General features: G+C 38.9%; 1 protein-coding gene across 1 annotated transcript; it reads right to left on the bottom strand.

Annotated features, from left to right (window-relative positions):
• Window positions 1-9,141: 9,141 nt before the first annotated feature.
• LOC132540731 (thymosin beta-4-like) lies at window positions 9,142-9,824 on the bottom strand. The gene has a single exon (XM_060198931.1). It carries the CDS (start codon window positions 9,284-9,286, stop codon window positions 9,194-9,196), a length of 93 nt encoding a protein of 30 aa, XP_060054914.1. The 5' UTR covers window positions 9,287-9,824; the 3' UTR covers window positions 9,142-9,193.
• Window positions 9,825-14,807: the final 4,983 nt, after the last annotated feature.

The following is a 14,807-nucleotide window of genomic DNA, read 5'->3' as shown; positions in this document are numbered from 1 at the left end:
TTTTTTTTTTCCTCCAGGGTTATTGCTGGGCTCAGTGCCTGCACCATGAATCCACCACTCCTGGAGACCATTTTTCCCCCCTTTTTGTTGCCCTACTTGTTGCAGCCTCGTTGCGGTTATTATTGCCATTGTTGACATTGCTTTGTTGTTGGATAGGACAGAGAGAAATGGAGAGAGGAGGGGAAGACAGAGAGAGAGGGGAGAGAAAGATAGACACCTGCAGACCTGCTTCACCGCCCGTGAAGCGACTCCCCTGCAGGTGGGGACCCGGGGGCTCAAACCGGGATCCTTACACCGGTCCCTGCGCTTTGCACCACGTGCGCTTAACCCACTGCGCCACCCCCCGACCCCCAATAATAAAATTTTTATATGGGAAATATTTGTATGGCTTATTGGTTGTTTATTGTTGAGTGACACATTACTGTAAAGCTGAGTGACTTAGAATAACAATAAACTTTTATTTCTCACAGCTTCTGTAGGCTGGATGTTTAAGTGAGGCCTATCTAACTCAGATTCAGAGAGATTTTAGTCAAGAAAATTGCTGAGCCTGGGATATAGTATAATACTTTGTAAAAGACTTTCATGCTTGAGACTCTGAGGTCCCAGCTTCAGTCCCTAACACCACCATAACCCAGAGCTGAGTAGTGTTTTGCTTTGTCTAAATGCCTCAATCTCAATATTTCCCAGGAATTTCCATACTATAATCTTTTTGTATTACACAGTGACATGGACAAGTTTATTTAATCTCTAAAATATTTAAATCACTATTTACATTTTTAGATAACAAAGTTGAAGGAGAGATTTAGTGATAAATCCCAAGTCTATGTTATTCATAAGTACTGAGTGTCAGTTCTGTCTTTTCCTCTGTGTTTTCTATGGTTTTGTTTTGTATTACCCCACCTTATACTCCTACATTCATAGACTGAAGGCCTATGACTTCATATTTTTACATTGAGAATGGTAAAAGGCAGAACTGAAGTGAGGTCAGGACTTTGGAGCTGAATTCCAACCTTCTAGCCATACTACTGGGAAATTTAGAGTTCTCTGAGGCTACAGAAACAAACTGGGTTGTAAACACAGAGGAAAAAAAACCCATTTTTGAGCAAAAAGCAGTATCAATGCTTTTTAGCATCCTCTGACCTATCTTGATAAGTGGATTAGGTTTTATTCAGCCAGGACTGGAGAATATCATGGAGGCTCTTCTTTTGTTAGTAGTTCCTTACTTCCTCTTTCCCAATAGAAAAGAAAAGGTATTTCTTCTACATTTTTATTCAACAAGGCAGCAAGGCATCTATAATATTTTAAGGCAAAAAATGTTTTCGATAAACTGGGAGTGTTTTATCTGGCTTTAGAGTCACTGCTTGGCCATTGAAGACCTGTCTCTCAAACAACACAATTACCTGATTATAGTCCTTTGTGGTTTTGTAGAGCTTTAAAACACTGACTCAATTTGAGGAACATGATGATGGGTGTTAAACTGTCACATAGTTCTTAATTATCTCAGGTTCCATAGGGTCCAGTTCACTTGGTATTAGCTTTTAGACTTTTTGGGGATGTTCCTGGCTTTTAAAAAAAATTCTTTATTGGGGAATTAATGTTTTACATTCGTCAGTAAATACAATAGTTTGTCATGCATAACATTTCCCAGTTTTCCATATAACAATACAACCCCCACTAGGTCCTCTGCCATCCTTTTTGGACCTGTATTCTTCCCCCACCCACCCCCAGAGTCTTTTACTTTGGTGCAATAGGACAATTCAAGTTCAGGTTCTACTTGTGTTTGCTCTTCTGATAATTGGATCTGTTTTCTCCCCACCCACCCATCCCAGAGTCTTTTACTTTGGTGCAATACACCAATTCCAGTTCAGGTTCTACTTGTGTTTTATTTTCTGATCTTGTTTTTCAACTTCTGCCTGAGAGTGAGATCATCCCATATTCATCCTTCTGTTTCTGACTTATTTCACTCAACATGATTTTTTCAAGGTCCATCCAAGATTGGCTGAAAACAGTGAAGTCACCATTTTTTACAGCTGAGTAGTACTCCATTGTGTATATACCACAACTTGCTCAGCCACTCATCTGTTGTTGGACACCTGGGTTGCTTCCAGGTTTTGGCTATTACAAATTGTGCTGCCAAGAACATATGTGTACACAGATCTTTTTGGATGGGTGTGTTGGGTTCCTTAGGATATATCCCCAGGAGAGGAATTGCAGGATCATAAGGTAGGTCCATTTCTAGCCTTCTGAGAGTTCTCCAGACTGTTCTCCACAGAGGTTGGACCAATTGACATTCCCACCAGCAGTGCAGGAGGGTTCCTTTGACCCCACACCCTCTCCAGCATTTGCTGCTGTTACCTTTTCTGATGTGTGACATTCTCACAGGAGTGAAGTGGTATCTCATTGTTCTCTATTTGCATTTCTCTGACAATCAAAGACTTGGAGCATTTTTTCATGTGTTTCTCAGCCTTTTGGATCTCTTCTTTGGTGAATATTCTGTCCATGTCCTCTCCCCATTTTTGGATGGGGTTATTTGTTTTCTTGTTGAGTTTGGCAAGCTCTTTTTATATTTTGGTTATTAAACTCTTGTCTGATGTATGGCATGTAAAATCTTCTCTCTCTTGGTTTGGGTAGTAGTTTCTTTTGCAGTGCAGAAACTTTTAAATTTGATTTAGTCCCATAGGTGTATATTTGCGTTAGTCTTCTTTGTAATTGGGTTCGTTTCATTGAAGATGTCTTTAAAATGTATGCGGAAAAGAGTTCTGCCAATATTTTCCTCTAAGTATCTGATATTTTGTGGTCTCACATCCGAGTCCTTGATCCACTTGGAATTTACTTTTGTATTTGGTGAAATATAGTGGTTCAGTTTCCTTCTTCTGCATGTTTCAACTGATTTTTTCTAACATCATTTGTTGAAGAGACTCTGCTTTCCCCATTTAATAGTCTGGGCCTCTTTGTCAAAGATTAGATGTCCATAGGTGTGAGGGCTTACTTCTGGGCTCTCACTTCTATTCCACTGGTCAGTGTATCTATTAATTTTCCAGTACCAAGCAGTTTTGATTACAATGGCCCTATAATATAATTTGTTATCTGGGAGTGTGATGTCGCCAGTTCTATTCTTTCTTCTCAAGATTGTTTTGGCAATTCTAGGTCTTTTCTGGTTCCAGATAAACATTTGTAGCATTTGTTCTATTCTCCTAAAAATGTGATTGGGCTCTTGATGGGAATAGCATTAAATTTGTATATGGCTCTGGGTAGTATATTCATTTTGATGATGTTAATTCTTCCAACCCATGGACATGGAATATCTTTCCATTTCTTTGTGTCTTTTTCAATTTCCTTGAGTAATGACTCATAATTTTCAGTATTCAAGTCTTTCACTTCTTTGGTTAGGTTTACTCCTAGATATATTATTGTTTTTATTGTTATAGTAAAAGGACTTGATTTCTGGATTTCATCTTCTTCTAACTTAGTGTTTGCATAGAGCAATGCCACTGACTTTTGTATGTTAATTTTGTAGCCTGACACCTTACTGTATTGCCTGGTGTAGATCTCCTGAGTTTCCTGGTCAGTTCTCTGTCCTCTGATGTCAGCACAGGTTCTCCCCCCTGCTGCTCCAGTCTTTGAGGGCAGTAGCAATGGAGATTCACAGTTGCATTTAGTAAGTCTTAGGGGAGTCATCTCCTCCCTTTCAGCTGTCTTTTTGTTGGTGCCTCAACTGGTAAACTCTTGGACTGTTACCAGCTACTTAATCTCTCTTTAGGCTCCTCTCTGTTCACGAGCCACATGTATTTGCACTTACCCGTGATTTGGTGAGTTCCTGAAGTCCTTCTAGTCCTGCCTTGTTGTTGTCAAAGAAGATGATCTTCTTTGGTATTCCTAGTTGACCCAGGAGAGGACAGGAAAGAAACACAGCTGCTGCTGCTCAGTAGCCCGCCTCCAGAAGTCTGTTCCTGACTTTTAAGATATTTAAAAGTAATGCTATCCAGTTAGTAAAGTTTTATTTCCACTGTTTTAATTATATTTAACTATTAGGCTTATCTGTAAAATTAATACTGATTGTGTAAAAATATTTTTTCAAACTATTAGTTGGGGGAAGTCTGGCATAAAATTTTGTTTTATGTAATCTTGTCTAGAGAGAAAAAAATCAATAATTAAGTTTATTGTAACTAAGTTTGACATTGAAGTACATGTTCCAGATAAAAATAAAATTATGTATTTTTTGTTGTTTTGGATAGAAGTGGTGAAAAGCCAAGAAAATTTACTAGAGGAAAAAGAGCAAGATAGTATTAAGCTTAGCACAGAATAGATTAACAGAGGTACAGATTAGTTATTGTGCTTATATAGTGGTTAATAGTCCTATTAAAAAGATTAAAATTGGATAAAAAACTAGTTTTTAACCACTGATTTTCATGTTTTCATGAAACTAAAATTGTGGAATTTAAAGATTGTGGAAAACACAAGTCATAGAAACAGGCAGTAACATTTTTATTGGAATACTAGTATTGGAATTATAAAAAGTCTATGAGGCATGTTCTTTAGATTATAACATTTAAGATAATTTCAGAAAATAACAGGATTAATATGCAAAAATAAATATTCCATACCTTGGTAGGGGTAGTAGTTTTACTGATGTGTGCATCTGTTAATTAATTTACAATTAATGCATTTTTTGCACTTAAAATTAGTGAAGTAATTCTTTTAAATAGAAAACGTAGACCATAGATATACTCTAGGATTAGTGAGGATGGTAGTGGACTATTGAAAGGATTTTTAGATCTATGAAATTAGAAATCTACAGGAAACAGATTTTATTGAGGAGATAATTTTTTTTTTCTGAACCTTTTCTGTATAACATATCCTTTATCTGCATCATTACTACTCCTCATTTTTGATGGAATTGATTTTCTGCCTTACTGTGCCTTTTTTTGATACATTTTTAGATTTTTTTTTTATTGCCACTAAGGTTACTGCTGGGGCTCAGTGCAGGCACTATGAATTTATTGCTACTGGTGACCATTTTTTCCTTTTTTTTTTTTTTAATTTGATAGGACAGAGAAATTGAGAGGGGAAGGGTCCCCCATGCAGGTGGGGAACAGGGTCTTTTACTTGAGTCCTTGTGCTTATTAATATCTGTGCTTAACCTGGTGCACCACTGTGTCTTTTTCAATTTTTTTTTTTTACTTATTTATATGCATAGAGAACAAAAGAAATTGAGAGGGAAGGGAAAGATAGGGAGAGAAAGGGGGTTAGGAGGTGGCACACTTGGTTAAGGACACATAGTACTAAATGCAAGGACCCCTGTAAGGACTTGGGTTCGAGCCCAGCTCCCTACCTGCCACAGGGAAGCCTCATAAGCAGAGAAGCACGTTTGTGGGTCTCTCTCTCTCTCTCTCTCTACCTATCTATCTTCCTCTCTTCTCTCAATTTTTGTATATCCAATAAAATGGAAAAAATGACTGCCAGGAGCAGTGGATCTGTAGTGCTGTAGTGCTGGCACCTGTAATACTGTCTTACCCACCACTTCTGAAGTTTTCCTCATGTAGAGGTCTTGAACCCAGGTCCTTGTATCCTGTAATGTGTACACTAAACCAGGTATGCCATCACCTGACCCCCTCTTCACTGTGTCATCAAGAAATGAGAGTGCTGTAAAACAGAATGTCTGCGCTTTGTGTCTCGAACCCACCATCCATTCATATATTGAAAGTTAATTCATTATGTTGTTGGTATTTGAAAATGTGGCCTTTTGGAAATAATGAAATCATGAGGTTGGAATATTTATGAGTGGGGTTTGTTGGTATGTTTCATATTGGTTTGCTCCCCCCCCCCACTTGGCCCTTGCTATTTTCACGCCCGCTTTCTCCCCACCCCTATCCTAAGGATGTCCAGAGTCCCAGCAGCAGCCGAAGGGAGAATGATGGGGAAGCACATGGTGTGGTGATTTGCCCGCTCATGAATAAAGATTAAACTGCAGCTTCCCAACCCAGCCGTGTGTGCCCGAGTCTCTGTCTACCGCCCTGACGCGAGCCCGGCCTGCTGGAGCCTCCGAACTTTAACAACAGGGGTTACTGTCTTTCAGAAAAGATCTCTTTTGCCATATGTGGCTACAGTGAGAAAATGGCCAGGTATAAACCAGAAAGCTCTCACCATCTTTTTTTTTTTTTTTTTTTTCTCCAGGATTATCACTGGGGCTCAGTGCTAGCACTATGAATCCATTGCTCCTGGTGGCTTTTTTTTTTTTTTTAATTGAGTAAGGCAGAGAGAAATTGAGAGAGGAGGGAGAGAGAAATGTACCTGTAGATTTGCTTGTGATGCGACCCCCCTGCAGGTGGGGAGTGGTGGGCTTAAACCAGGGTCCTTACACTTAGTACTACCTGTGCTTAACCCGGTGCACCACTGCCTGGCCCCCAACTGGCTCCCACTCTCTCTTCTAGTACCGTGGTTATGTCTCCCCAACCTCTTGGAACCATGAGAAATAAAATTTTTGTTGTTTAAGTTACAGTGTCTCTGATATATTTTTTGTTGTAGAAGGCCTAATGAACTCTAATAGTGCAGTATACAGTGATTCACTTCATGGCAACACCCAGGAAATCTGAGTCTCTGTAAACTGCCACTTATCTGGAAAGGATTTGTATTAGTCTTTTCTTAGTCTGTTTGTAACTATTTATTTTGAAACCTATCTTCTTTGACCATACTAAGTTTGTTACTGTCTTGATAATGCCTTATTATAGCATGCTATCTCTTTTCTTTAAATTATCTACCCCACTCCATAGCTATCTTACTTGGTGGCTTATGTGGTTGTCATCTGCTTTTCCCACTAAAATGTAGGCTGCATTAATGTAGTTATGATGTTTACTTTTGCTCACTCTTCATATACTAGAAAGAACAATAGAAAATATTTACATATCAGTTCCTGAGAGAAGGCAGAAGAGCTGGAGAGTCACTTAACTTGAATTTTATTTTTTTAAATCTTTGAAGTCTATCTTTTTATAAAAATTATTTTATTGAGAGTCAGGCAGCAGCACAGCAGGTTAAGTGCATGCGGCGCAAAGTGCAAGGACCGAAGTAAGGATCCCAGTTGGAGCCGTGGCTCCCTACCTGCAGGGAAGTCGCTTCACAGGTGGTGAAGCAGGTCTGCAGGTGTCTATCTTTCTCTCCCTCTCTCTGTCTTCCCTTCCTCTCTCCATTTCTCTCTGTCCTATCTAACAATGACAACATCAATAACAACAACAATAATAAGTACAACAACAATAAAAAACAAGGGCAACAAAAGGGAAAATAAACAAATATAAAAATTATAAAAAATATTTTACTTACTTATCTTAATAGGAGATATACCTACTCATCTCTAGTTTATGACTGTGCTTGTGGTTGAACCTGGTACTTTTGAGTCTCAGGTATGAAAGCCTGTTGTATAAATCACTATGCTATTTCCCCTGACCCTTGGCTATTTTATTTTTTCGTTTATTATATTTAAATTAATCAATTAATTTTAATGAGAGAGATAAAGAGAGAAAGACTGAAAGGGGGGGGTAAGAAAGGCACCAGAGCACTGCTCAGCTCTGGTTTATGATATGCAGGGGATTGAACTTGGTTCCTCAGAGTCTCAGGCATGAGTCTTTTGCATAACCATTATGCTATCTTTCCACCCCAGCATGGCTATTTTAACCTTTATTTTTAGTTAATTACTTTTCTACTCTTCATACCTTAGTTTTTACTACTTATTATACTTCCAGACCATTATCTGGATTATTAAAAAATATATATTTTTGTGAGTCACTATGCAGAAATGTGACCAACAACTGAGCAGTCATTTAGAGCACACTTGTTATATGAAAAGCAATGCATCCCTTTTAGAGGACAGAAAGTTGAATAGCACACTTGTCATTTGTCTCTATTCTTCAAGAACTCAAAATCCATTAGTGGAGATAAACATAAGTTAAAATAGAGGCTAGCTCTTCGCCTACTGAGAGAATATGGTATATGGAGTTTCAAAGTGGATTAGAAGACTTCTAATAAGCACCTGTTTATTCAAAGTACAGTCAGAAGCATGTGGAATTCTGTAGAGGTAATATTTTGGCCACAGATAGTAAGTTTAGAATGTGCAAAGTATTATGAGAACAACTTTGTTCTGATTTCACAGCAGGAAAGTACAAGAACCCATGTAAGGATCCACGTATGAGCCCCTGACTCCCTATCTGTAGTGGGGACACTTCACAAGAGGTGAAGCAGGTCTTCAGGTGTCTTTCTCTCTCCCTATCTCCCCCTCCCCTATCAATTTCTCTCTGTCCTATCCAATAAAAAAAAAGGAAAAATGGCTGCCAGGAGTAGTGCAGGTACTGAGCCTCAGCAATAACTCTGGAGGAAAAAAAAACATATATATATATATATATATATATATATATATAGAGAGAGAGAGAGAGAGAGAGAGAGAGAGACAGGGAATATCATAGTCACTATGCAAAAAAATAGTTTTTGAGATTCTGAAGTCTCAAGTTCAATCCCTACTATCTGAGCTGAAAGTACTATGGTAGAAAAATTATGTATATATGTATATATTTGGGATTATTGGATCATACGATAGTTCAGGTTTATTTTATTTTTTTGCAAAATATCTCTACTGCTTTCCACAGTAAATGCACTAATTCATATTGCTAACAGTGCAAAAATTTCCCTTTACTCCACATCTTTGCCAATGCTTAATGCTTTATCTTTTTTATAATAGCCAGTCTAGCAAGTGTGAGTTCATAATCTTATGCTTTTAATTTACATTTTTGGTTATTAATGATATTGAACACATTTTCAAGTACCTATTGGCCATTCATATGATCAGTATTATACATATAAAAATTTATTTATTTATATTCTGTGCATGCAAGAGGGCTATAATGGGAGCAAGAGAGAGAAGAAGAGTGTGAGACCAAGGGACTGCTATTTTAAGAAGTGCTGGGTATCAGACTCAGGATCTCAGACATTCCAAGCAGGTGTTTGTCTTTCTCTCCCCTCTCTGTCTTCCCCTTCCCCCCTCAGTTTCTCTCTGTCCTATCCAGCAACAACAACAGCAATAACAACAACAATGATAAACAATCAGTGCAACAAAAGAGGAAAAATGAAGTAAAATAAGAAGGCAATGCTTGTGGAATGTACAGTGTGTATATTGGAGACGCCTGCCTCATTAAGATTCACCAGCTTGCTTCTATTCAGTTGTTTCTTTTGAAGGCAGGGGATTTTTCTCTTGTGTTTTTGTCTTCTTCAATTTCGACTTACCGAATTTCTCAATCTCAGCCATATCGGGCTGGTCAGACAGACATGGTTGAGGAAGAGAGCAGAGCAAGGCAAGAGCAGGCTGGGAAGTGGATCTGTGCCCCTACAGCCGCCGAGTGTCAAAAGCAGTTTTTTTATTTTTAGAGTTTTGTCTTTTTTTTCTTTTGCTTGGAAATTATTACTCTCTTCCTTCCTTTTCCTTGCCATTTTTGTGTTAGGGAAAATAGTCACCTCTTTAAGCCTTGACAGAGAGCTCTCATGTAGGAGATATTTTCTGTGGATTAGCTCAATTTAAGGTCTAGGTATCTCCCAAACAAAAAAATTATTAGTGATTTAATAATGATTAACAAGATTATAAGATAACAGGGGCACAATTCCATACATTTTTCCACCACCAGAGTTCCATATCCCATCCTTTCAATTAGAAGCTTTCCTATTTTTTATTATTTTATTTTTATATTGCAGAATTACATGTCAACAGGGGTTTGAATCCACACCATTCCCACCACCAGAGTTCTGAATCTTCACTCTCCCCACTACAATCTACCACAGTTCCCCTAAAGTTGTAGACATGGGCCAACCGTCTTCTCTACAACTATATGTCCGCATTTATACATAGTTGCCCCTTCTTTTTCTGATTCACTCATAACATCTTAGCTACCTCCATATGTCCCTCTCCTTTTCCTTATCTCTCCCTGGGTGCTGATGGAACTGGAGTACAGAGTCCTCTTATCTTTATCCTATCACCTCTCCCCCATTGGAAGGATGGATTGTTTATGGGTCGATCCATACCCCTAGCCTGTTTCTATCTTTCCCTGGTGGACCAGAGCTTTGGAGATGCGAGAGTCCAGGACACATTGGTGAGGTCGTCTGCCCAGAGAAGTTGGGGTGGAGTCATGGTTGCATCTGTAACTTGGTGTCTGGAGGGTGGCATGACCTAAGATGAGACAAGATAGTTAATGAACAGGAACCAAAAAGTAGGATCAGAACAAATGAGATCAAGGATTTTATGGTAGAAGAAAGCTAGGAGAACCATTTTAGGCATGTTCCTGGGGGCGTACAACTATAGTAGTTTTGCTTGAGTTTGGTAGCTAGCCTGAGGTTGGATGGGAATATTGTCTGAGAGAATGGTGTTAGAGTAGAGAAAGGGCTAGAAAGTTGCATTAGGGCTGGGATTAGCTCCCAATATTATAAAAAAAAATTTCTGTGGCTAAAATTAACTTTTTACCTCCACCCACCTGCTCCAGGGCCCATATGTAAATGCATATTTATATTTAGTGCCAGTGCCTGTGTAACCTCTAAGTCCCTATTGGTCTGAGCTTACAGTTTATGGTCACATCTGAGGAACATTGCAGGCTGCACTCATTTCAGGACCAGTCTTTTTTCAAGTGGCAAGACAGGATACCCCCAGGTTTTGGAGATCTGTCTTCTTTGAGCCTTTCTGCTAGGCTGTCCTGCTAATTTGGCCTAAATCCAATCAATTACAGAATCTATGATGCCTTCTTTAGGCACTTCAACCATAATTGAGCACTTTAACTTTGAGTTATGATTGCCCCTTTTTTATGGATATGTGTAGACCTGTATCCAGTACCCTAAACCTTAGCCTAATCTGGTATCTGTTACTTAGTTAAATGACATGCCATCTAACTTGGATGTAGGTTGTCCCATGTGTTAGGAAAGGTCTCACCAGATTTGAAGAGTTTCAAGGTTGACTTCTCAGGCTGGTATCTCTGGTTACAGTCCACAGTATGATTTCAATAGCAGCATAATGTGGGATGGCAGCACCAGGAACAATTTGGTTGAAGTCGACAAAGTTGGTATGGCGGTAAGCAATCATAGAGAAGGAATTTCAAGAAGTATGGGCATGTCCTAGAGGTACCAGGACTAGGAGAAATGCGGGTCTTAAAGAGAATGCAAGGGGTTTCTTATAGTCTTAGAGAGAGTTAAAATGTCAATAATTAATTATTATATCCAGATTAGTTGGGGGGTTTAGTATCTATATTAACATACTTGACTTCACTATGCTTTGAACCCTCTTAGTGGTATCTGAACCGCTTTATATTTTAAATACTTACAGGGTCAGAAGGTCTTGACCTGTCTGGCCTAAAGCTATAGCTGATTTAGATGTTTGCAGAGCTATATTTTCAGAAACATTTTTAGAGATTCATGAAAAATTAATCCCCTTATCAGAGTTTGATCATTTTGCCAATCTAAGATAAATATTAGCAAAATCTAATATTTGTGCTTAGGGTTACAATCTAGGCAGTTAGGGAACTTGAGATATCGAATCTATCAACCCCCTCCCACATGTCATATTACTATTGATAGGACTAAATAGTGATAGGACTAGAGTTTCACATCTCCCCTGCCACCCAAATTCTGTGCCCTCTTCCCTCCCCCTAGGTAACCACTATAGTTTTCCAATTTAAATATGGGTTTTATTGTGTCTGGTTGCTTATTTTAAATATGTGTGTTCAGTTCTCTAAATTCCACATATGAGTGAGACCATCCTGTAGTTTTCCCTTACCTCCTTGTTTATTTCATTAAGCATAATGTTCTCAAGTTCCATCTATTTTATGCCAAAGGATGCAAAATCATCTTTTTTATTGCTGAGTAGTACTCCATTGAGTATATGTCCTGTAACTTTTTTAACCAGTTGTCTGTGGAGGGACATTTTGGTTGAAGCTTTTCTATTCTTTATCCCTCTGAGAATATGGACCAAAATTCTTTATGGGGTACAGAAGGTGGAAGGTCTGGTTTCTGTAATTGCTTCTTCACTGAACATAGACATTGGCAGGTTGATCCATACCCCCGGCCTGTTTCTATCTTTCCCTAATGAGGAAGGACTCTGGAGAGGTGAGGTTCCAGGACATATTGGTGAGGTGGTCTGCCCAGGGAAGTCATGATGAACTGTCTTTGTGTCCTAACATATGATCTGCCCTGAGAATGTCCCATATAGTCTTAAAAATAATGTGTTTTCAATTTCTTGGGATGAATAACTTTTATAGATGATGAATGAATCTAGTCTATCCATATCTTCATTTTAAAAAATTTATTTATTTATTGCCTCTGGGGTTATCACTGGGACTCAGTGCCTGCAACTACAAATTCACTGCTCCTGGAGGTCATTTTTCCCATTTTTGTTGCCCTTGTTGCTATTGTTATTGTTGTGGTCACTGTTGGATAGGATAGAGAGAAATTGAGAGAGGAGGGGAAGACAGGGGGAAAGAAAGACACCTTCACCACTTGTGAAGCAACCCCCCTACAGGTGGGGAGCCAGGGGCTTGAACCGGTGTCATTAGTCTAGTCTGTGTGCTTTGTGCCATATGTGCTTAACCTGCTGCACTACTGCCTGTCTCTCCCATCTCTTCATTTAATTCTCTTGTTTCCTTATTGACTCTGCCTAGATGATCTGTCCAAATGAGAGAGTAGGGTGTTGAAGTCTCCTGCTCTTCCTATTGATGTGCTTTTGTAGCTCTTTCAATAGATGTTTGAAGTATTTAGATGGCCTGGGTAGGGGTATAGCATAATGGTGGGGATATAGCATAATGGACTTTCATGCTTGAGGCTCTCAAGTCCCAGTTTCAATCCCCAACACTGACATAAACTAGAGCTCAGCAGTGCTCTGGTGTAAAAAAAAAAAAAGTATTTAGATAGCACCTCATTGGGTATGTGAATGTTAATATTTGTTAAGTCCTCTTGATTGACTGAGCCTCTGTGAATTATGTAATGTCCATGCCTATCTTTATTTATTTATTTTAAAATCTACTGTGTCAGTAATGAGAATAGTTGTTCCTGCTCCTTTGTTGTGGTTCATTAGATTAAATGATAGCTTTCCATCCTTTCACTTTGAGTCTGTTGATCTTATTGAGTTAGGTGGGATTCTTGCCCTTTTAATGGGTGAATTTGGGACATTGACATTTATTGATATTATGGATTTCAGATATTTCAATGCCATTATTCTTTTTGTGTGTGCATGTTCTGATGTATGGCATGTTTTTGGTGCTGTTGTTAATGTTTATAGGAGGCTGTTTAGAACCTCTTTCAGGGCAGACTTACTTGGATGAGAAGGTTTTTTTTTTAAAAATTTTTTTTATTGCCACCAGGGTTATTGCTGGGGCTTGGTGCCTACACTATAAAGCCACCACTTCCAGTGGTCATTTTTTCCATTTTTTTATTTCTATTTTTATTTGACAGGACAGAAAGAAATTGAGAGGGGAGGAGAGATAAGGAGGAGGAGATAAAGATAGCTTCACAGCTTATGAAGTGTTCCTCCTGCAGGTGGGGAGTGGGGGCTCAAATCAGGTCCTTGTACATAGTGATATGTGCATTTAACTATGTTCACCACCACCTGGCTCCCTTTGAGAATCTAATCTGAATGATAGTCTAGCAGAATACACTATTCTTGATTAAAAGCCTTTTATTTCTTTTTTTTATAATCAAAATTTTTTTTTATATTTATTTACTTTCCTTCTTGTTGACCTTGTTTTTTTATTGTTGTTGTAGTTATTGTTGTTGTTATTGATATTATCATTCTTAGATAGGACAGAGAGAAATGGTGAGAGGAGGGGAAGACAGAGAGGGGGAGAGAAAGATAGATACCTGCAGACCTGCTTCACTGCCTGTGAAGTGACTCCCCTGCAGGCGGGGAGCCAGGGCCTCGAACCGGGATCCTTACGTAGGTCCCTGTGCTTTGCATCACATGCGCTTAACCTGCTCTGCTACCGCCCAACTCCATGGTTAAAAGCCTTTTTAATTGGGTGCTTGTTAGATATCTTGCCATTCTCTTCTAGCTTTAGAGTTTGTGGAGAAATCTGCTGATAGTCTTATGGTATGTGATTTTGTTTTTCTTTTCAGCCTCCTTTCTTTATCTTTACTTCCTTCCATTGTAACTATGATGTGTCTTGATGTCTTTAGTTTTGAGCGGATTCAGTTTGGAACTCTCTGGGATTCTTGAATCTTTATGTCCTTTATATTGTATAAAGATGTTCTTCTTCTTCTTCTTCTTCTTCTCCTTCTCCTTCTCCTTCTCCTTCTCCTTCTCCTTCTCCTTCTCCTTCTCCTTCTCCTTCTCCTCCTCCTCCTCCTCCTCCTCCTCCTTCTCCTTCTTCTTCTTCTTCTTCTTCTCCTCCTCCTCTTCCTCCTCCTCCTCCTCTTCCTCTTCCTCCTCCTCTTCCTCCTCCTCCTCCTCTTCCTCCTCCTCCTCCTCCTCCTCCTTCTCTTTTTCTGGTAAGCCAATAATACATAAATTAGTTTTTTTTGAGATTGTCCCATATGTCTCGTTGTTTTCAGTGTCTCTTAATCTCTCTCTCTCTTTGTAGCTCTCTTACTTCTTTCCTAGTTTTCTAAAATTCATCCTCGATCTGGCTAATTCTGTTTCCTGTTTCTGTTTTTCTGCTCAGCCTTCCCTCAGCTTCATTCTTCAATTCAGATATATATGTTATTTCCCCCCCCCCCCCGGGGCTTCTGTCCTGGTTCATTGATGCATTTTTTTTATTTGTCCATTATATTTGGTGTCTTTTCTAGTTTGTGTCCTGACTATTGCT

This window comes from Erinaceus europaeus, chromosome 10, assembly GCF_950295315.1.
Source record: "Erinaceus europaeus chromosome 10, mEriEur2.1, whole genome shotgun sequence".
Lineage (NCBI taxonomy): Eukaryota > Metazoa > Chordata > Mammalia > Eulipotyphla > Erinaceidae > Erinaceus > Erinaceus europaeus.
Note: the sequence above shows the minus strand (reverse complement) of the source record. Positions and strands in the feature narration are given on the sequence as shown.

What these genes read in the sequence shown, in the direction of transcription:
- LOC132540731 (XM_060198931.1), bottom strand. Translation starts at nt 9,286, where the DNA reads ATGGCTGAGATTGAGAAATTCGGTAAGTCGAAATTGAAGAAGACAAAA.